This window comes from Erpetoichthys calabaricus, chromosome 1 (assembly GCF_900747795.2).
Source record: "Erpetoichthys calabaricus chromosome 1, fErpCal1.3, whole genome shotgun sequence".
Taxonomy (NCBI): Eukaryota; Metazoa; Chordata; class Cladistia; order Polypteriformes; family Polypteridae; genus Erpetoichthys; species Erpetoichthys calabaricus.
In genome coordinates this window covers 24694218-24718321 of record NC_041394.2, presented here as the reverse complement: position 1 = coordinate 24718321, position 24104 = coordinate 24694218, and the positions used below count along the sequence as shown (strand labels likewise).

At 39.8% G+C, this 24104-nt stretch overlaps 2 protein-coding genes across 2 annotated transcripts in view; one reads left to right on the top strand and one right to left on the bottom strand.

Annotated features, from left to right (window-relative positions):
- The window catches only part of blvrb (biliverdin reductase B), a 34322-nt gene extending 25643 nt beyond the window's left edge, over nt 1–8679 (top strand). Inside the window, exon 5 of the mRNA XM_028796424.2 lies at nt 8016–8679. Coding sequence (XP_028652257.1) covers nt 8016–8170 — 155 coding nt within the window. The 3' untranslated portion in view covers nt 8171–8679. The remainder of the gene's footprint in view (nt 1–8015) is intronic.
- An 8177-nt stretch (nt 8680–16856) lies between these two features.
- LOC114665793 (E3 SUMO-protein ligase ZBED1-like) lies at nt 16857–18308 on the bottom strand. Its single transcript, XM_028820414.1, has one exon. It carries the CDS (start codon nt 18306–18308, stop codon nt 16857–16859), a length of 1452 nt encoding a protein of 483 aa, XP_028676247.1.
- Nucleotides 18309–24104: the final 5796 nt, after the last annotated feature.

Here is a 24104-nt window from a genome sequence, read left to right as displayed (position 1 = left end):
ATTGTGCACTTATTGGAATTTGAAGGAAAATATTTTTTGATCTATTTGATTTTTTTTTTCCCTCCTTTGTTTTTCTATAACAGACTTTTCTTTCCAATAGAGTATTCTGTAATTAGAAGGGAACTGGGAAGGGAATCAGTCTTTAAACATTTGGCATTTTTACATCATAAATAGAAAGTGCACAAGTTACCATAAAATGTTCCAGGTTAGCATGGCGACATCATATTCATATACCAGAGATTGTACAAGTAAGATTTTTCAATTTTAAATTCTCTTAAAAATACTTTTTTAATGTATTTTTGTAGGGATGCACCGATCCCGATACCAGTATCTGGTATCGGCCTCGATACCACATTTTCTAAAGTACTCGTACTCGTTAAAAGTCCCCCGATACCGGGGACCGATACCACGGTCTGAGAAATGTCTATGTTTGAGCAGCGTGTAAGGGGTTAATCACAGGCGCCGAGTGCCCGCCCCCAGGCCCCGGCTGCAGCTCAGAGCGGGGAGAAGGCGAGGCGAGACATGTCAGCCGTGTGTAGGGTTGCCACCCGTTCTTTAAAATACGGAATCGTCCCGTATTTGAGAATGAAATTGCGCGTCCCGTTTTGAATCAATACGGGACGGGTTTTGTCCCGTATTTTTTTTATCATTTTTTTTAAAGCAGCGTCTCATGCAAATCATCCCACACGCATTTTATGAAGATGCCTCCTTTCCTACTTTTGATTGGGTAATACGGGATGTGGCCCCCGCTGCAGTATGCGTCCCTTATTTTTTGTATTAAAAGTGGTAACCCTAGCTGTGTGGAACTATTTCAAAGTGAATGAAGACGACAAAACAAAGGCGGACTGCAAATTGTGCTCAGCGAAATTGTCCAGAGGAGGCTCAAAAGGTAGCGCATTTAACACAAGTAATTTAATCAAGCACCTAAAATCCCAACATGACAACGAGTACAAAGAGTTTACCCACGCTTCTAAACCAACACAACCCACGCTGCAGCAAACTCTTGCAAGACGAGAGAAAATGTCCAGAGACAATCCACGTGCTGTGAAAATAACACAGGCAATTATCGAGTACATTGCATTGAGTGACCAGCCACTCTCGGAGGTAGAAAATGTGGGATTCCTGCGTCTCCTCCATATTCTGGAGCCCAGATATGATGTCCCAAGCCGTCGCTACATGACTGACACGGAGCTGCCTAAACTATACGACTCCGTGAAAAAACATATCCACAGCCTACTGCAAGCCTCCTCTGCGTTTAGTTTCACCACGGATATTTGGACAAGCAGTGTTAGCCCCGTGTCGTTAATTAGCCTAACCTCCCAGTGGACAGACGAGAGTTTCACGCCGCAACGAGCCATATTACATGCGAAACAATTCCACGGCTCCCACAGCAGCTAGGCTATAGCGCATGTGTTTGAGGAAATGCTCCAGACATGGGGTATACCTAATCATGTTTTTATTAAGTACTCGGTATCGGCGAGTACTGAAATGCAAGTACTCGTACTCGTTTTCCAAAAAAGTGGTATCGGTGCATCCCTATATTTTTGTTCATCACTTCAGTTTGTAGGAAAATAAATAAATTCAACTCGTATATAATTATAATATTGCACAGTCGGAGAGTGGAAAAACAGTGTTTGCCAACAAGACTTAATCCATGATTCAAGCGAACTTTGGCTTCAGCCAAGAGCCAGATTTTCTGATATTCTCCCTTAGAATTGTGCAACAAAAATGTGAATTTATTATGGTAGTACATGTATATAGCACTACAACATGCCCCGGACCATGACTTGCATCCTTACCTGACAATACAGTATTCTTGTGATGGAATGTATTAGTTGTGATTCATCAGACGTAATGGGACTTGCACACCTCAAAGTTCCACTTTTGGCTAATCTGCCCATAGAAGGCTCCTCTGTATAGTTTTAAACTGTACCACCATGGTTTTCTACAAACTTGAGACAAAAATGGTGTTTTTTTTTTTTTTTTTTCTTCTTTAGGTTCCTTGATTTCCACCTTAGTTTCCAACTTAGTCGCTAAGTTAATCCTTGTTTGTTTGTTTATTTGTTTGTTTGTTTTTAGATAGTGAACTCACAAGCACAGACTGTAGCCAAGACAGGTTTCATTTATGTTTCACTCTTTGTTCTCTCTTTTTTGTAACACTTGAATGCTTTGGAGAGTCTGACTACAGTCTACAGTTCTTCATTTCCTATCTGTGTGTCTGACTTCAGTTTGGTAGTACCACCCATATTAAAAAGTAGGCTTTTAGCATTTTAAGACTTAAGAATCTTCGGAGCCTTTTGTATTAAGAGCTCTTCATATTTTTAATGAGAATAAAATGCATCTAGAATACTTTTTTAGGTTTGTGTGGTGACTTGAAGTTACCTTTGAAAGCTTTAAATTTTGAAAACCACATTCCTATATTTGTCAGAAATCATAGAATATTGCCAACCCTTTGTCATCTCCCAACTAGATTATTGCAATTAATTAATTTTCTTCCACCTGAAGCAGCTCCCTAGCCTGACCTGTCCTGTCCGCCTGAAGCATCTACTTATTTGCAACACGTTCAAAAAGCTGTGGCCAGAATTCTGACATGTGCATAACACAATGCTCATATCTCCCTTCCCCTGACTTCAGTGGCTAGTTGTATATCAAGTTAAGTCTCCTTGTGGCTTGTAAAGCTGTTTTATATCAATTTTAACAGTCCGTAATACCTAACATTGTTATTTACGCCTTGCCAAACTTGGCACATACCTTCCTAAAATTCCAAAGGTCTATTTTGCAACTCTTAGTGATCTTTCAGCTCTCCGGATCTCTCAGCCCCCTGTAGATGTTTAAGTAAGTGCTGTCTGTAGACTCTTTCAGGTATCATTTTAAGAATAGCCTATTTTCTGTCAACTTGATTGTAATTATATTCTTATTTCATTTTTTGTAAAATCTTTAATAAACCATGCTGTTGTCTACTTTGCTGTACTTCTCACTTTCTTCTTCTTTACACTTAGTACTTCAACTGAAACATATCAATGTATTCTTGCATGTTTTTTAAAGCCCATTGTGGTGAATTTTAATGTATAAAATAAAGATTAAATGAGATTTAAGTATGGGTCATTCCATGTCAAATCAACCGATTTTTTCCAAAACTCCCACGCACTCTGGTCTCAAAGAATTCTGAAAACATCACCCAATTTATCCATGAGAAACCCTCTAAAGTTATTTTGGTGTAAGGTCAATACATTCCAAGATACAGCCAATGTTGTGAGGGGAGAGGGGTGTCAAATTTGACACAGCTTTATTTTTTCATCGATTTCACAAGACTATATCTGAAGAACTAAACAACCTAGCAGGCTGAAATTTTGAATTCTGGTACCTTTATAGGTATAATACATAATGAAATCAAAATGTTTGGTCCAGATGACACCACTTGGTAAGAGAAGACCTTCGAAAATGGGGGGGAAAAAACATTTGTGTGTTTTAGCTTTGCAATATTTAGGCTTTCAGAAAGCATATTTCTAACTGATACAGCCTGTTGAAATTTCCATGTTTAGATACCTACAACGGGCTTTTCAATAGGTTATAAACAAACAAACTGTATCCAGGTTTGACCAGCAGTCCTCTCAAATGTGAAAAAATCATTTTGGGTCTAATTTTCAGACCAGCATAATGCACTCTGGGAATGTCAAGACATCCTACATGGTCCCTTCTTTTCCCCCCAAAAAAATCTTACTGATATGAATCTTTCGTTTTTACTTCCATTCTAAACATGTTAAATTCACCATTTGTCAATAATGATAATCATCAAGTTCTTCATCACTAACTTGGGTATTGGATTAATGGAAAAAATAAATCACCAAAGGCACATTAAGCACAATACATGAACAGCAGTTGCTTGATTTATCATTAAATACAGCACTAGATATAATGAAATTTTAGCAGATTGGTATTGCAGCAGCAGGAATGTGACCCATTTCTGTTTCAATCAAAGTACAGAGTGTAGGGCATCTTTGATTTTGAGATCAAGATGGTACTGCCTCCCACTGACCGTTGTAGGAGCACTAAGCAGTGCAATGACACACTGTAACGGCACCTAACAAATACCGTCACTAGGTGGCAAATGGAAAGTCTGTGCAGGATAGTATGGATGCATGAAACATATCGGGATGTCTGATCCTGCTTCACTCTTGTTATGAATCACACCAATCCAACATTTTTCATCAAACATGCACCCAGCATAGCCTCCAATAGGATAGTGCTCTAATGTGAGGGATGCATCTGATCCATCAGGAGTGGTGGATATTCGGACAGTCAATTCACTGTCTTCACCAGACACCTGGCTGACTTTGAGTTTGCCATCTTCTGTTGGGATGTAACAGTGGTACAGTGATCCCTCGCTATATCACGCTTCGACTTTCACTTTTTTCTCATACACGCTTACGTCACTACGCATGTGCTTTCTGAGAACTTTTATCTAAGCCCCACGATGGCTCCTAAATGTGCTGCTTTTTCTAAGCCTTCTGACAATGAAACTAAGCGCCGCAGGAAGATGCTTACCATCCAGGAGAAGGTGAAACTCTTGGATATGATCAAAGATCGCAATACCCTACAAAAGCCTCCTCACGCATATGAAAAGACAGCGCCAGCAACTGCCTATCAAGATGTTCTAAAGCCGCGCACCCAGACACCCACTGCCTACTCCTAGTACTCCTTCAGCGGAAGAAGACAATGACGCACCTGCTGAAGATACTGCACCACCTTGTGACGCTTGGTCACAGATTTGCACAGAGACACAGGAGGTTGTAGAAAAAAAATAACTTTATTCAAAGCACTGGCAACAAACATTTGTCTCCTTTCAAAAGTTTAAACGTGCTTCATGACAAGTCAGAGATGACAGTTCCACCAGGAGCAGAGAATGTCAGAGAGAGAGAGAGAAACGAAACAACCAATTCCAAAGCTGAGAGGCGCTGCACAATACTTTTAAGTAAGCGGAGTACCGCGTGAGAGGTTTATTGCGCGTTATAGCGCAAGTAAGAAGGGTAAGGAGCAATGTGAAGGTAGACTGTCAGCTGTTTCAGGGGTTTTCCCAGGGGCGTCTGTGTCCTCTGAGGGTGCGATCAGACTCTCCTACTGAGCTCGTGCCTTCATAGGTTAGTGGTTGTGTGTAAGAACTGTGTGTGTAATTAAATGTACAGTACAATAATAATAATATGATATTTGTAACGTCTAATATGTCTTATTTTCTCATTTTGTCTAATATATTGGGCAAAAAGAGTGTAATGGTGACTAAAGGGTGTTATTTAATGTCTAGAGGGCTCTAATAATGTTAAAAAAACGTATTTAGAAGATCGTAAACAGGTTTTCTATACTCTAACTGCGAAAATATTCGATTTATAAATAAAGAATCCTACTTCGCGAAAATTCATTTATCGCGGTAGAGTCTAGAACGGATTAACCGTGATAAACGAGGGTTCACTGTATTCTCAAGTACCAGGTACTCTTTTTGACCATGGAGAATCGCATTCTCTGTTCAGCAACATGAGACAGGACATCGTCATTTGATATGAAAAAAGGTTTGACATTTTTGATAACTTACTGATTGAAACCTCAATGATTACCATTATTGACACTTGGCACATTCAGCCTATGATTTGGATGGAAAATAAACATAAAGGATTTACATAAGAAAAGTAAGGTTTGTGTTTTGAGAAAGAAGGGACAATGAATGATAAATAGAAAATATTTTAAGAATTATCTGAACATTCCCATGTACTGTGAGGGAGCTCTGAAAATGAAATCCAAAATGATTGTTTGGATTAGAGATGTATGCTGTTTGTGACGATGCGGGTTCAGCTCCATGCTCCTCTTCTATTAGGGAGCCCTTGAACCCATCACCGTCGGTAATGTCACCGATGAGCTAGACAGTGAGGCAATAAACAATTGAGCAAAGGGGATGATGTTTAAAGTGCAAAAGTGCTTTTATTCAAATAACAAATCCAAAGTGCAAACAAAGTGCTGTGCAGTTCAATATCTTCTTTAAATAAATAAATAATCCAATAAAACATGTGAAAAGTGGAGGTTAAAAACAATAGAAAAACTCTTCTAAAAACCACGAGGTAAAATAGTACAGGATGCAATAGGTTACAATCAAAAACACGGTGTCTTCCGTTTTCATGACGGCTCCCCTGCTACACCCATCTGGTCTGCTCTACAGGAGAGTCGCCTACCTGCAGGATCAGCTGCCTTTCAAACCGGTCCGGTAGCCCTCCATTCCTTGGCTTCGTCGGGCTCCCAACCGGACCGAGACTTGGGATATTTCCCAGCGGCCAAGGCGCTCATGCTGGGGCTACACCTGCCCAAAGCCTCCTCGACTCCCGCTCCTGGCAACGGCCAAGTCGATACTTCTACTGGTCACTCCAGCTACTTAGTCGCTCAGCTGGAGCGACCGCTTCCTTCAGCCCCACTGAGTGTCGGCCAAACACTCCTCTCGTAGGCTCTCCTCCCAGCTGCCTGCTTTCTCTATTGCGAGCTTGCTCTTGCCCGCTCGCTTGCTCTCCTTCCTCACACCGGCTTTCTCCACCTGCTTCCTGTCTTCTCTCTACCTCCCGTTCTCTTCCCTTTCTTTTCTTTTTACTTCTTTTCTTTATACTTCTCCCCCTCTAACCGACTCGGGCTTCTCTTTATATACGGAGAGGACATAGCAGTTGCAGCCCATTAGCCACAGGAACGATCACGGATGTGGGCAGTCTCTCACCTGTGCACTTAGGTGAAAAACGCCCACACCGCAGATCGCCCTGCGGCTTGCTACAGCCACCACACCCCCTCGCTAAGCCGCGAGCGCAGCGATTATTTATTTAAATAAAAACGGCCTTTGGTGGGAGAGCTGTGGGCCCATAACACCACACTGTTCAAACCCTGATACAGTTAATTTTCTGTTAATTGCTTTTTCAGAAAGTGTATATAGTTATATGAATAAGGAAATAAAAATCAAAAGTTGATGTTGGTTACAAATATGTGCTTCCATAGCTAAGCCAAAAACTCAAATTAAATCTTGGTCAGTTTCAAGGGGCTGCTTTGAAAGTTTTAATTTCATCACATAGTATACCTGTTGATTTACCAGCATGCAAAGTCTGAGCCTGCTCAGTGGTTTAGTTCTTGAGCTATGGACTTGTGAAATATGATGAAAAAATGAAGCTGGGTAAAATCGGCAGAGCCTCCCAGACCCTCGACAAACTGGCTGTATCTTGGAAATTATTGAACATACATCAGAAAAAAAATACAGGGTGTCTCCTGACTAACATGGGTGCACCTGGTCATTTTTCCAGAATTTTTTAAGTCTGAAGTGAGTGGGCCATTGTTTGATTTGACATAGAATGTGACCCATATAGAAGGACTGGCCCAACTCCTTTCCATAACATTTTTAATAAAGGAGAAGCAGTATCTTTCCTTTATTAGCCATTGTCAATTGTTCAGTACCTAATGATTACCTTTAAGAAATGTCCATTTTCATTCATCAACTATTTATTTGTTAGAACTATGTAGACACAGGCAGGTTTTCGTAGTATAAAGCTCTAAAAGAGAGAGAGAGAGAGAAAGAAAAAAGCATCATTATGAATACCATTATTTTTTTCAGTGCCCTAGTAGGAGGACAAATATTCCATTATTTAATATTACTACTTCTTGATATGAAAGGAGAATAATTGTAACATTTCCTGTTTGCTCACAGTACAAACACTAAAATATAGTTTATAACTTGCTACATGATTTTAAGTCTGTTTTTTGGTTCAGCATTCATTACTTCTTAATTTAGCTCTGTCGTGTAAAGTTAATAGTAATCCTCAGCTTGATGCAATATTAAATTTAAAATAATTAGGTTTGAAGCTGAGCTTTTGGTAATTAACACCAATGAACAATATACTGTAGCTGTTCTATCAATGCATATAAACACTTAAATATAAACTTTGATACATATTCCACAGTTAAATGCCCTGTTTTCTCAGTATTGTATTTTTATTTTTGTTTTGCAGATAATTTTCCATTAACTGAGAAATACACTGTTTTAGAGAATGTGACAAGAGGCAAAGCAATTTCAAAATATGACCTGGGCCATTTCTTTGTAAGATGCCTCTCCTCTGATGAGTGGAACCACAAGGCTGTGTGGCTCTATGGGGAGTACAGTTAATGATGTTCATCGTGTTCAGTTCTGGTTGTTTTTTTCAGACAGGAATTGCATTTTTTTCTAATCAGGTTTACTGTGCTGTTTAAGATTTTATTTTTTTTGATCCTTGCTGTCATACCATTATATTGGTGTCTTTCTCTCTCTTGTATTCCTTTTTTATTTTCACCTCCCTTAAATGTCCATTTAGGGAGCCAGTGTTAAACTTTAGAAATACACTGAAAATTACAACGGAGGATTCCTAAAACCTGAATTTTGCTTTCTAAAACTAATATTGCATTTTTTTTGCTCAGAGGTTTATCCGATGTTGCTATGTTTTCAAAACACCAATGTAAGTGTATTTTTGTTGAAAACTAAAAATTGATTATTAATTTTCATAGGCTGTCGACATTTTCAGATTTGATTACAGACCAGTTTCTGAAGCAAACCATTTACATTTGAGAGTTATTGGATGTAGAGTATGTTTAGATTTCCTTTTATGATTCTGAATATTAACAATAAAACTAATTTCACCCCCTTTTCTCTCGATGTTCATTTTTTTGATTTTGTTTTGTAATGTGCAGCTTTTCATTTTTTTTTTTTGCTTCTTCCAGGAATGGTTGCTTCCTTACTCAAAATGTTGCTAGGATAAATGGATGGATTCAGCACTTGTTTGGATTAATAATTTTAAATGTGTTTATCTTTAGTAGAGTCCCAGTGAGGTAAAAAGGTGAGCAAGGTAGGAGGTTCCGGTTCCTTAATGTTATCTCCTGGGTGTTCTCAAGAAATTTTGAGGTGTTATGCCCAAGTAGCTTCTCTCTGTTTAAGCTACCTTATAGTATTTTAATAACAGGTATCATTGTTTTTACTGGATTGCCACACTCCTTGCTCTGTAACATACAATTACATGGTGTCGTATGTGGTGTTTACTTCTCCACCTGACCATCCATTTATAGGTACTTCAATAACCAGCCTCAGCTCTTTGTCCTCAACAGTCATTGTTTTAATTTACTGCGGTATTTTGTCTGAAGCAGGTAGCTAATGTAACAATTAGTTATCAACATGCTCGTCTTTCCTGTCTGTCCTTGAGTGTCTCTCTCGGGCATGCCCTTATAAATTATGGGATGTCCACTTCTTAATTTGTCATCTCTTGTCATCTCTTGCAGTTTTGTTAGAGCTTCTGTGCACGTTACATGTTAAATATCTTCTGTAAAGACCTATTGACTCATTTGACTTGAAACTCTCTTCAACAAAATCTATAATGGAAACTTTCTTAGCTGTACTAAATTAACAGCTACAGTGCATCCGGAAAGTATTCACAGCGCATCACTTTTTCCACATTTAGTTATGTTACAGCCTTATTCCAAAATAGATTAAATTCATTTTTTTCCTCACAATTCTACACACAACACCCCATAATGACAACGTGAAAAAAGTTTACTTGAGATTTTTGCAAATTTATTAAAAATAAAAAAAATTGAGAAAGCACATGTACATAAGTACTCACAGCCTTTGCCGTGAAGCTCGAATTTGAGCTCAGGTGCATCCTGTTTCCTCTGATCATCCTTGAGATGTTTCTGCAGCTTAATTGGAGTCCACCTGTGGTAAATTCAGTTGACTGGACATGATTTGGAAAGGCACACACCTGTCTATATAAGGTCCCACAGTTGACAGTTCATGTCAGAGCACAAACCAGGCATGAAGTCAAAGGAATTGTCTGTAAACCTCCGAGACAGGATTGTCTCGAGGCATATATCTGGGGAAGGTTACAGAAAAATTTCTGCTGCTTTGAAGGTCCCAATGAGCACAGTGGCCTCCATCATCTGTATGTGGAAGAAGTTCGAAACCACTTGGACTCTTCCTAGAGCTGGCCAGCCATCTAAAGTGAGCGATTGGGGGAGAAGGGCCTTAGTCAGGGAGGTGACCAAGAACCCGATGGTCACTCTGTCAGAGCTCCAGAGGTCTTCTGTGGAGAAAGGAGAACCTTCCAAAAGGACAACCATCTCTGCAGCAATCCACCAATCAGGCCTGTATGGTAGAGTGGCCAGACGGAAGCCACTCCTTATTAAAAGGCACATGGCAGCCCACCTGGAGTTTGCCAAAAGGCACCTGAAGGACTCAGACCATGAGAAAGAAAGTTCTCTGGTCTGATGAGACAAAGATTGAACTCTTTGGTGTGAATGCCAGGTGTCACGTTTGGAGGAAACCAGGCATCGCTCATCACCAGGCCAATACCATCCATACAGTGAAGCATGGTGGTGGCAGCATCATGCTTGGGGATGTTTTTTCAGCAGCAGGAACTGGGAGACTAGTCAAGATAAAGGGAAAGATTACTGCAGCAATGTACAGAGACATCCTGGATGAAAACCTGCTCCAGAGCGCTCTTGACCCTCAGACTGGGGCAACGGTTCATCTTTCAGCAGGACAACGACCCTAAGCGCACAGCCAAGATATCAAAGGAGTGGCTTCAGGACAACTGTGTGAATGTCCTTGAGTGGCCCAGCCAGAGCCCAGACTTGAATGTGATTGAACATCTCTGGAGAGATCTTAAAATGGCTGTGCACCGACGCTTCCCATCTAACCTGATGGAGCTTGAGAGGTGCTGCAAAGAGGAATGGGCGAAATTGGCCAAGGATAGGTGTGCCAAGCTTGTGGCATCATATTCAAAAAGACTTGAGGCTGTAATTGTTGCCAAAGGGGCATCGACAAAGTATTGAGCAAAGGCTGTGAATACTTATGTACATGGGATTTCTCAGTTTTTTTATTTTTAATAAATTTGCAAAAACCTCAAGTAAACTTTTTTCACGTTGTCATTATGGAGTGTTGTGTGCAGAATTCTGAGGGAAAAAATGAATTTAATCCATTTTGGAATAAGGCTGTAACATAACAAAATGTGGAAAAAGTGATGCACTGTGAATACTTTCTGGATGCACTGTATTTTTCATTTTAGGCACATAATAAGTGAACTAGAGATATAGACTATAGACCTGTTTGCAGGATCACCACTCTAAAGCCTTCAGCACTTGAATATACCTCAACTGTATTGCTCAAATGATAGAATTTCAAGACTTGCATTACACACTAAAAATTTTTAGTTATTTGAAATACTTGTATTCTTCTTCCCAGAGTCACTGTATGTTCTCTTCCAACAACTTCCTCACTGGAAGAGTGGCTTCTGAGAAATTTAGAATGGAATTTTCAAGCTATTGCCCCACTACCATTCATCTCTACAGCGCTGCTTTTACCTCTTACTGTGACATTTCCTGCGTTGCTCTAGACCTGCTTATCTGGCTTAAATTTATCCTCGCTTGACACATTCTTTGTGTAGCTGATTTCTGTCAATTATATATTCCTCTGCATTCAGTGCATTGCTAGTAAAATTCCAAAAGGAAATCACATAAATTGTATACCTTCCAAAAGGTTTGTTTAACTATCATTGCCTGTAACATTCTTAATCTAGCTAGATTTCCCAGAATCTCTAGGCCGACATTCACAACGAACAATGCATTTGCATCAGAATTTTCTGCAACTACCTCTTTTACTGCTCTGATGATGATAATCTCTTTTGGTAGAATTTTCAGGTCCTGTGGGCCAATCGTGTGTCTTAATGTTTAATATTGAGGCAGAAAGTGAAAATGTGTTATGTAAGAATTTCACTGCACTCTAGACTGCACATGTGACAATACTATTAATAGTGCTGGGTTTCACCATAGTCCTGTAGCTGGTTATTCATTCTGTAAGCTTTGGGTTCTCCACATAATTCAGTGCCTATTTAGTTATTTTTGTTTCTTTTCTTGGCATCTTGACACTTTTCAGGGAGGCAAGTTTGTCATGCAATCTATCAGTATGCCTCAATGTAATAAACTCTTGTAGTATATCCAGGCCCTAAAACAGATCTGTATATTCTTCCCATATGTTTGTTTCAACCTTGACTGACACCTCAATTGTGACCATTCATCAAATTATACTGCAAGGTAAATTAATTAGGTTAAAAAAAAACTTATTTCCATGCTGTTGGTGTCTGCACTGGCATTCAAGTGTTATCTTCTTCTTTGGTGATTTTATTTTTCAGGTGAGAGAAGCCACCTACTTGTAAAATATTATTTTTATCACTTTTTTGTGATTTTAGTTTTTCATTAAAAGACAACACATTAGCAACTATTACATTACAGAAATAGTAAAGGCAGCAAAAAATAGAACATTTTATATTTTAACTGTCTTTTGTAAATGAAAGACAAATCAAAAAGATTCTTGTCATTAGTTCAGGTGCCATTAGTAAGTTTTAGTGCAGGCATAGAACTTAATATTAATTTCAGTGGACAAGTGGTAGCGAACCACAGTGTTGTGAATCATAAATGCAGCACCATGTATTAAAAGCGAATTAAGCCTCAACTTCACTGTAATAGTATCCATCCATATATTCATTTTCCTAACCCACTTATATCCATGGCAGGGTCACAGGGCACCTGGAGCCTATCCCAGCAGTCATCCTGTGTTTTGTACCCATGACTGAAACTTTTGACATTTATCTTCCAAAACTCTATATTGAAGTTCTTTATTTCTACAGTAGAACAAGCTAGGTGGTACACATATGCATTTACAAATTTGAGGAAGCCCTTTACAGCCAGCTATGAACATAGGATTATCCAAATGGTGAGAACTGTATAAATGATTTTCCTAATATTACCTGAGAGATGGTCTGAGAACTGCTTGATTTTTTTCAGCAAAGTGAACAGGGAGAGACTGATATTTTTTTTGTCATTGAAGCATTAGCCTCTATATATGGCATAAAAACAAGCTATTGTAAATAAATCAGAAAGACAAAAATAAAGAGATGGGGATTGGCCCTGTATATTGTTGGCAGAGTAGTCCAAAAAAACTGAAAAAGACAAATGATTAATGGCAATACAAAGGCTTTATATTTAGGCGGCAGGAATTAGGGTGAGGTCATCAAAGCGAGAAGGAAGTGAGATCAACAAGGTGGAGCGGAAGTGAGATCATCTGGAAGGGAGGAAAGTGACTGCGGAAAATGAAAGAGAAAAGGCATTAATACTCTTTTCCAACACTTTTCCCAATGTTTTCACGCCCTGAATTGGACCCTTTGGCTGTTCCCTAATTGCTTGTGTGTGACGCCATATAAAGATTTTAATGTTCAAAACTCACGATACTGAACTGTGAATTGAGTGAATTAACATTGATTAACCTGCCAGCAATAAGTACAGCCGAGTAAACAGCCAGCAATTAGAAAACCTGCACCTTCTGACTTTATTTAAATAGAATCTCCTTAAACTCCTTAAAGTCTGAATCCCATTTTAATCACACTCTGCGGATACTTTTAATGACTGCTATAGATATAGATTTCTGTGGAGAGAGTGTCGACCTTGTCGAGGGGTTTACTTACCTTGGCAGTGACATTCATGTCTCTAGTGACTCTTCTTATGAAGTCAGTGGACAGATTGGGAGAGCACGGAGGATCATTAGGTCGCTGGGAAGGGGTGTGTGATGCTCCTGATATCTTTGCAAAAGAACGAAGGTCCATGTCTTTAGAGTCCTGGTGCTTCCTGTCTTGCTATATGGTTGCAAGACATGGATGCTATCCAGTGACCTGAGATGAAGACTGGATTCCTCTGGTACTGTGTCTCTCTGGAAAATCCTTGGGTACCATTGGTTTGACTTTGTGTTGCTCATGGAGTCCCGAATCAGTCACATTACCTGCATTGTGAAGGAGCGTCAGTTACAGCACTACGGCCATGTGGCACGTTTCCCTGAGGGTGATCCAGCTTGTAAGAACCTTATTGTTGGGGACCCAAGTAGCTGGACCAGGCCATGGGGTCGCCCAGGTAACACCTGGCTGTGACAGATAGAGGGTCATTTCTGGAGGATGGAACTGGACCACTTGTCTGCCTGGTGGGTTGCCAAATGGGATCCCGAGTTGTTTCGTTGTGTAGTGGATGCGGCAACGCACTGTACCAGTGCATGCTCCCCGACTTGAACTTGACTTGACTTGCTATAGATTGATTTTAAATTCTATATCTTTACTGACTTGAACCTTGCATCTTTATGTTTATTGTTTTAGATCTTAAACAGATTGTTAAAATATTTTTTTTTTTGCAATTTATTGCACACTTACTGATTCACTGCACGACAATTTTTTTGAAAAGTCTTGCTTCCTGAAAAGTTTTTGCTGATTGTGACCTGGGTATGCACAAATATAGTTTTGGTTTTACTGCATCACGTAGGAGCTCTGAGAAATAGACATTTATATGTTTACTGACAATAACGTATTTAGTCACATTTATGTTTCGCATAAGCTATTAAATTCAACACAATTAAAAGTATTTTGCTCCTGATTTTCTTTTGTATTCAATGTCTGGTGCATCACGTTCCAGTTGCCCTGGTATCGTTTCTCCATTGTAGCGATGTCCTGGTGAAACCTTTCACCGTGTTCGTCACTGACAGCACCAAGATTTGCGGGGAAGAAGTCCAAGTGTGAGTGGAGGAAATGAATCTTGAGTGACATGTTGCACTTCATTGTCTTGTATGCTTTGAGAAGTTTGTCTACCAGCTGAATGTAGTTTGGGGCTCTGTAGTTTCCCAGAAAATTGTCAACAATGTCTTGGAAGGCTTTCCAGGCAATTTTTTCTGGCTCAACTAACAGATCTTCAAACTGCTTGTCACTCATAACATGTCTGATCTGGGGGCCAACGAAAATGCGCTCTTTGGTGTCAGTTATTCTTGGGAACATCTGTCTTAAATAACGAAAACCTTCGTCTTCCTTGTTCAGTGCTTTCACGAAGTCCCAGTTTTATGTGAAGAGGAGTCGACAAGTGATTCATGTGTCACATTTTTCTGTCCTGGAACTAACTTTTTTTTAATGGAGTGGCCAGTTCTGTCGAGAATAGTGCGACTCTTTGGCACGGCTGTCCCATTCACAGATGAAACAACAGTACTTTGATAGATACTTTATTAATCCCAAGGGGAAATTCACATACTCCAGCAGCACCTTACTGATACAAAAAACAATATTAAATTAAAGATTGATAGTAATGCAGGTAAAAACAGACAATAACTTTATATAATGTTAACGTTTACCCCCCTAACACCACCCCCCCCCGGGTGGAATTAAAAAGTCGCATAGTTTGGGGGAGGAACGATCTCCTCAGTCTGTCAGTGGAGCAGGACAGTGACAGCAGTCTGTCGCTGAAGCTGCTCTTCTGTCTAGAGATGACACTGTTTAGTGGATGCACTGGATTTTCAATAATTGATAGGAGCCTGCTGAGCGCCCGTCGCTCTGCCACAGATGTCAAACTGTCTAGCTCCATGCCAACAATAGAGCCTGCCTTCCTCACCAGTTTGTCCAGGCGTGAGGCATCTTTCTTCTTAATGCTGCCTCCCCAGCACACCACTGCGTAGAAGAGGGCGCTCGCCACAACCATCTGATAGAACATCTGCAGCATCTTATTGTATGTAATATTGTATATTATAGGGGTGCACGATTCAGAAAATCTAACGATTCGATTCGATTTCAATTCTTGGGCTCACGATTCGATTCAAAACGATTCTCGATTCAAAACGTTATGATTGTTTTTTATTTTCCATCAGTCTGATACAAAATACAGCCCTGAGATAACAGTTGAAGTCACATTACAAAAATATAAACTGTTGCAAATATAAACTGCAAACTTTCAACTTAAATTAAACAACTTATATTGACACTTTAAATAAAAGTAGATTAAATAAAACCAAATAAGAGCTGCTATAGTTGGTTGTAAAGTGCCATTATCAGAATAAATAAAAATGCTGCTACATTGGGCTGTAAAGTGCTGTAACAAGTGTAACATCCAAAATAATAATTAATTGTGAACATTTTCTTTTTACCTAAACCGTTTCCATTTCAGCAGACAACAGTTTTTGAACTGTGACAACTACAGTCAAACTGACAACAGATCAGAATATATTAGATTAGATTCAGGTGTATGCGCACATTAGTGAGTTTAAAGTCCACCATCTGCTGGAATGTACATGTTCTTTTTGTAGAAACAGAAGCTGGTCTACATGTTCTGGAGTGAGCATGCTCCGCTGTGCAGTTACTATGTCCCCAGCAGTTGAGAATACCCACTCTGCTGCAACACTAGTACCAGGAATGCATAGGTAGCATTTAGCCAATTTTGCAAGGAGGGGAAAGACAGTCTCCTGAGACCTCCACCAAGTTAGGGGGTCTTCTGAGAGTGACAATGATGGAGTTTCCAAATACTTCTTCATCTCTTCCTCAGCTCTGGTGCCAGCGGATTTAGGAACATCTCTGACATTAGTGAAAGTCTTGCCTAGTAAATTCAGCAGGGAAGTTTTTCTTTTTTTGGAAACAGGGGGGCCTTCATCATCCAGCACTACATTTGGGATGTCTAGCTCCTCATTCTGCATTAATGCACCATAAAAGAAAACAAAAACGCAATCAACCAACCTTTGTCTTTCAATTAGAAATTCAGTGTTATTATTAATTATTGTATATACCATACATATATACCATATATATATATATATATATATATATATATATATAAAACAAACTAAGCAATAACTAGATATTATTGTGGTACATTTAAAGTGCTACATGTCAATGGTAATTTCACAACCATACACACTGTGTATGTGGTTTTGCTAATAGCATATTGTCATGCCACTGTCATGCAACTAGTGTTTTTCACTTTTACTATTAAAAAATATAATAAATTACCTCAAGTGTTGCCGCTTCAGCAATCACCTTAGAGTGTATGTCCTTTTGCTCGTCCTGAGAGAGAAAGGGCAGTGTTTTGAACCTGGGGTCCAGGCTTGAAGATATGTGGAGCATATTTTTGTCTGTCACACTCGTGTATCTCTTGGCCAGATCTTCGTGAATTGCCTGTTTGATTTCCCGGACGAGTGCTGTTTCACCACAGAATCCTGCTTTTGTTTCGTGAAGTAGCTGCGCATGTAGTGGGGCTATCACAGACACTGTCGGCGTGGCTTCTTCAGACATTATGTTTGTTGCCTCTTTTAATGGCTTGAGGGCTGCAGCAACTTCTTCTGTGTTGGCGACGTCGGTTTCGTCTAGTGTGCAGATGCTGGCTCCACATTTTCTTACTTCAGCAGAGAGAAGTGCAGCGCAAATGGCTGGTTGTTGCTCCAGGAATCTATCGATCATGTCGAATGCACTATTCCATCGTGTAGCCACGTCCGTTGTCAACTTGTGCGGTGCCAGCTCCAGAAGTTTCTGTTTCAAGACATGATTTGCGGTGGCACTGCGATGAAAAAATCCGGTAATTCTCCGAATTTTCCCCAGCAGACGTAAAACAGACGGCAGCTTCAGAGCTCTCTGTGCCACGAGGTTGATGGTATGTGCGAAACATTTAACGTGTTGAAAGTTTCCCAGCTGTGCAGCAGCTAGCATGTTAGCAGCGTTATCGGTAACAATTACCAGGTCAGTGGTTGTGAGCTGCCATTCCTGTGCGACAGATTGAATGTTCTCCTTTATATGTGCGGCTGTGTGGCTTTCATTTATTGCTGTAGTTTGTAAAACTCGTGACTCAAGCTCCCAGTTGTCTGTAATATAGTGAGCGGTAAAGGTTACATACGACTGGACTGCCCTTGATGTCCATGCATCGCATGTTAAGGCTACTCTTGTTGCTTTCTTCAACGCTTCTGCTACTTTTTTCTTTGTCTCTTCGTATAACAGAGGTATCGCTTTTTCAGCAAAAAGCTGACGGCTTGGTATAGCGTATCTAGGCTCAACTGTTTTCAGCATGTACCGAAAGCCTTCATTTTCAACAACGCTGTAGGGACGCAGATCTTTGGAAATAAAACAGGCTATGGATTGAGTTATTTTCTTCGCCCGTTCAGAGTTGGTTGGAAGTTTGCAACATTGATGCAGAGTGCGTTGGTCTCCTGGAATGTTTCTTACTTTTGGCTGAACTTCGTTTGCATCCTCTGGATGATGACGTGCCATGTGAGTCCTGAGGTTTGTAGTGTTTCCAAAATATTTGATTTTAGCTTTACAAAGCTTGCATATTACGTGAGTTTTATCAAGCTCTTTCTTGCCATCGATGTTGTAGAATCCAAAATGTGCCCAAACGTCTGCCTTAAATGAGGACGGGGCAGGTTGAATATTCTTTTCCACTGTGTTTTCCATGGCTCGTCTATCGAATGCTTGCGCGAGCGCGCACTCACTTTCTTCTTACTCACACCAAGGATTACTATCTGAGCAGAAACTGGCATAGCGCCAGCTATAGGATTGACAAACTCCTATCCGGAAAAATAGTTAAACTCGCGCCGTTATAAAATGGAAAATATGAATCGATTTTGAATCGGTAGAGATAAAATTGCGATTCTTTCGCGAATCGATTTTTTTGCACACCCCTAGTCTATTATCTTTGTATAGCTGAGCTGCAGTCCTAGTAACAGAGCAGCGACTTTAAGATCTCCACAGATATTCCAGTTGTACCTGCTATACTGGATGTGCTTCAGCAACAGTTCCATATTCTCATGCGTTTCTTTCATGTGTGCTGCATAGCCAACAGGTACTGAAGGATAAACGTTGCCATTGTGTAGCAGAACAGCTTTCAGGCTTAACATTGACGAATCAATGAAGAGATGGCACTCTTCCGGGTTGTGATCATAACCCTAGGCCGAGAACAATCCTTCAATGTCACAACAGAAACGGAGACTGTCAACTTGCGCAAAAATTTGGTTATATCATGATGTCGGCCTCAACACAGAAATTTTCGTACCTGGTGACAGCAAACACCATTCCTGCAGTCTCAAACCCAGCAGCTTGGCTTTTGCTTTTGACAGACCCAAATCTCTGACCAAATCGTTGAATTCGGACTGTGTTATCAGATGTGGATCGCCTGATGAGCACGGTTCAAAATCTGAGTCAATGTCACTGTCAGTACCCTGCATTGCAGTTTCATTATCTAGTTCTTCTAAGGTCCAATCCTCTGGTGGTTTTGGAATTGGAAGACTGTCGTCATGTGGCATGGGTTTCATTGCTGAAGCCAGATTAGGATATTCAATTGACTTCTTGTTTTTGGCAGAGAAACCAGACACATTAGTCAAACAGAAGTAACAGTCCATCACATGGTCTTTCTGTTCTCGCCATATCATTGGAACAGCAAACAGCATTGTCTTTCGAGTGCCCCTGAGGAAGGCTGTCAGACTGACAGCACATATCGCACAGCAAATGTGAGGCGCCCATTCCTTGTCTTCACCAATTTTGCAGCCAAAATACAGATGATAAGCTTTCTTCACAAGAGCAGTCATCCAACGTCTCTGAGGCGCAAGTGTATATTCGCCACAGATATAGCAGAATGTATCACGGCTGTTACGACATTGACGAGACATATCGCCCAACACCAAAATGTCTATAGCATCAAGCTTACTTACTGTTATATTGCTACAGATACAATACTAATACTATACATACAGTACACACTGACTATATTAACCAAATGAGCAGGATCGGTGTATGCAAGCCACCTTTATAGCATGCTGAGACAGCGTCAAGCTCGTTCAGACCTGCCCAGGATGTCAACTTCCACAGAACAGCTTCCATCCTGGCCTGATTCCATGCCTGGATATGCCCAGGCTGCACAAACCGTTGTCGATAAGTCACTTACGGGAGCAAAAATGTTTGGATACAAATATAAGAAAAAAATCATGACAAAACTGAAACAGTACGTGATGGGTAAGTTTTGATGTGATATTCGTGATCAGCACCCAAAAATCTATAAGAAACACCCAACAGTGTTCAAGAAACAAAAACTTTGTTGTGCAGTGTTATTCTTGTAATCATTGTTAATTCGATGTGAAGTTAGGGTTTTAAGTTTAGGATGCATGCTGAGCAAAACAAAGGAGGAAGAGAAGAACAAGGAGAGTCGAGAAGGAAACAAAAGAAGGAAGAACCCAAAGAAACTGATAAGACCTCTGCAGGATGAACAACAATCTGAAGTAACTTTGTACTTGTGTTTCTTCACCCTTATTTTCTTCATAAGTATTTTTTTTAATAAGACTCTCTTAAAATGTTGGGAAATATATGTGAAAAGAGTTTAATAACCCTATATATTTGAATCTTTCAAATATATTTCCTACTTTTGCTACCATTAGTCTTACTTTGATTTTAAGAATTTTGCTTTATAATGTTGATTTTATTCTGTTTGATTAGGCTAAAGTATATTATGTAGAGCACCTGATGTGACTAATTGCCATATGGGGTCAACAGTTGAGAAGAGCTGTTTTCAAAGGAAAGCTGCACATTGAGTGGGCATCTACTTTAGTGATTGGCATGGATGTAGCTTAAACGTTTGGTCTGCTTGTGCAGAGCTGTTAAGTCTCTGTGCTTAAAGCAGCTGTCCATGAGTAGGTAAAGGCTGTACATACGCTCACCAGCCACTTTATTAGGTACACCTTGCTAGTACCTGCTTGGACCCCCTTTTGCCTTCAGAACTGCTGTAATTCTTCATGGCATAGATTCAACAAGGTCCGTATTGATATGATCATCACACAGTTCCTGCAGATTTGTCGGCTACACATCCATGATGTGAATCTCCCGTTCCACCACATCCCAAAGATGCTGTATTGGATTGAGATCTGGTGACTGTGGAGTGTGGTAGAAATGACCATTAAGCAAAGACAGGCAGAAGCAAGTTTAATCATTTACCACAATCTTTATTAAACAGCATTGTAACAAAGAGACTTCACCATAGTGTGAGCACTTAAACTAGGAAGTGTGTTGGCTTTTATTACATTTAGTATCATCTATGCCAAATATTCTCCTCCTTCTAGCTCTTCCCACCATTACCTAATGTCCATCACCTGACCGAAATTGGCCACCATTACTTCATACCCTGTGCAGGTGTCCGAAACTTACTTACTGATCAGTTGTCAATATTAGGGTTGAGATAAGGAGAACTCACACATAAGATGTTTTCTTAAGTGTTATTGTATTACACTCTGTCCATGACTTCTTTGTTCAAGCAGTTTATCCAATATGAATACATTCTAATCATCAATACCAAAGGTTAATCAATTAGGTTAATTCCACAGGAGGCCTTTTGAGTACAGTGAACTCATTGTCACATGGCACATTATCCTGGTGGAAGTAACGATCAGAAGATGGGTACACTGCGGCCATAAAGAGATGGACATGGTCAGCAACAATACTCTGGTATGCTGTGGCATTTAAACAATGCTCAGTTGGTATTAAAGGGCCCAAAGTGTGACAAGAAAATATCCCCCACACCATTACACCACCACCACCAGCCTGAACCATTGATACAAGGCAAGATGGATCCATGTTTTCATGTTGTTGATGGCAAATTCTGACCTTACCATCTGAATATCGCAGGAGAAATTCAGACTCATCAGACCAGACGTTTTTCCAATCTTCAGTTGTCCGATTTTGGTGAGCCCATGTGAATTGTAGCCTCAGTTGCCTGTTCTTAGCTGACAAGAGTGGCACCCTGTGTGGTCTCCTGCTGCTGTAGCCCATCTGCTCCAAGGTTCGACGGGTTCTGTGTTCAGAGATGCTCTTTTGCATACTTCGTTTGTGATGAGTGGTTATATGAGTTACTATTCCTTTCTATCATTTCAGGCCAGTCTGGCCATTCTCCTCTAACATCAGCAAGGCATTTTCGCCCAGAGAACTCCCGCTCACTGGATATTTTCCCTATTTCAGACCATAATCTGCAGACCCTAGAGATGGTTGTGTGTGAAAATCCCAGTACATCAGCAGTCTGAAATACTCTGACCAGCCTGTCTGGCACCAACAACCATGCCACGTTCAAAGTCACTTCAGTCACCTTTCTTCTCCATTGTGATGCTCGGTTTAAACTTCAGCAGGTCATCTTGACAATGTCTACCAGTCTAAATACATTGAGTTGCTGCCATGTGATTAGCTGATTAGATATTTGTGTTAAGAAGCAGGTGTACCTAATAAAGTGGCCAGTGAGTGCATATAAACAATATAACACTCATATAAACTCATATAAACAATATAATTAATAGTAACTATATTATAGGTAACCCAAAATAATGAACATAGGAATCTGTATGATGATATATTCAGGATAAAGTGATAAGAGCACCTGGTGTGGGTGATTGCCATATTCTCACAGGAGTTAACAGCTTAGGGGGGACGCCTCCAATAATAATAATGAATGATTTTTTTTTAGCACACTCAATACAAAATTCCTTAAGAAGAGGGTTACAGAATACGTGAAGATGAACAGTTAATATTGCATTTAATTCCAGAGAAAAGCCAAGCAAAATGACACCTTTTATTGGCTAACTAAAAAGATTACAATATGCAAGCTTTCGAGGCAACTCAGGCCCCTTCTTCAGGCAAGATGTAATACAGAAACTGAAGTTTCCTATGTTTATATACACACTCTAGGACAAGAAACAACATTGGTAAATATTTAAATGAGAAATTTTGAATGTAAAAAATTAATAGATTCATTCAGGCTAGGGTTAATTTAACAAGAGAGGAAAGAACAATGTATTGTCAAGATCTCTAGATAAGATAACTGTCCAACAAAGTCTTTTGAAGTTTGTAATGAGTTTTTTCAAAACAATGTGGGTCTGTAGACAGGTTGTCTGTCATTCTGAGAGATGTAAACAATCCTCATATCTGGCCATAAAACTCTTGTCTTTATTCAATCCATGTTGTAAAGTATTAAATTTTAGCACGAGTTTAACTTCCCATTCTTTTCTCTCTTGCTGTGTTTTGAAGTTGCCCATAAGCACTGTGACTTTAATGTCCTTCTCACAGTGTCCATGGCTGTTGAAGTGGGCCAAATGGCACATCTCCGTGCCTACAGAAAAGATGCAAAACATGTGCCCACATCTATGATACAAACCGTATAGTTATACCACACTGCCGACTTGAACATCACATAAAGGGATCATTTTCCTGCAGATCATCTAATGTAGTCTACCTAATTTTCTGCATGAAATGTCCTGACACTGCACTCTATGTGGGAGAAACTGGACAAACACTCCGCCAGAGAATGAATTTACACAGGTTCCACATTAAACATGGCCACACAGATGTTCCTGTGGCGGCCCACTTCAACAGCCATGGGCACTGTGAGAAGGACTTTAAAGTCACAGTGCTTATAGGCAACTTCAAAACACAGCAAGAGAGAAAAGAATGGGAAGTTAAACTCATGCTCAAATTTAATACTTTACAACATGGATTGAATAAAGACAAGAGTTTTATGGCCAGATATGAGGATTGTTTACATCTCTCAGAATGACAGACAACCTGTCTACAGACCCACATTGTTTTGAAAAAACTCATTACAAACTTCAAAAGACTTTGTTGGACAGTTATCTTATCCACAGATGTTGACAATACATTGTTCTTTCCTCTCTTGTTAAATTAATCCTAGCCTGAATGAATCTATTAATTTTTTACATTCACAATTTCTCATTTAAATATTTACCAATGTTGTTTCTTGTCCTAGAGTGTGTATATAAACATAGGAAACTTCAGTTTCTGTATTACATCTTGCCTGAAGAAGGGGCCTGAGTTGCCTCGAAAGCTTGCATATTGTAATCTTTTTAGTTAGCCAATAAAAGGTGTCATTTTGCTTGGCTTTTCTCTACATTCATAATGGCTAACACGGTACAACACCCTAGTACTATGTAATTCCAGTAAAGATACAAAGAAAAAAAAACCCAGTGAAGGATTTTAATTTGAAATGTGTGCTGTACATACTGTATATCAGAGCAGAAGTGGCAGAAGAAGCATGGTGCAAGATTGTACTTGCTATTGGATCATGTAACATCAGCAGCTTTGAGGTACATTCACTATGTGTTGTGGAGTGGACACTCAACATTTCGGGACTGCAGACACTATATTAAAAGCAAACTGCTTTGCTTATAATATTGTGCTCAAGCAGGCTGTAATGACCTGGAAATGAAT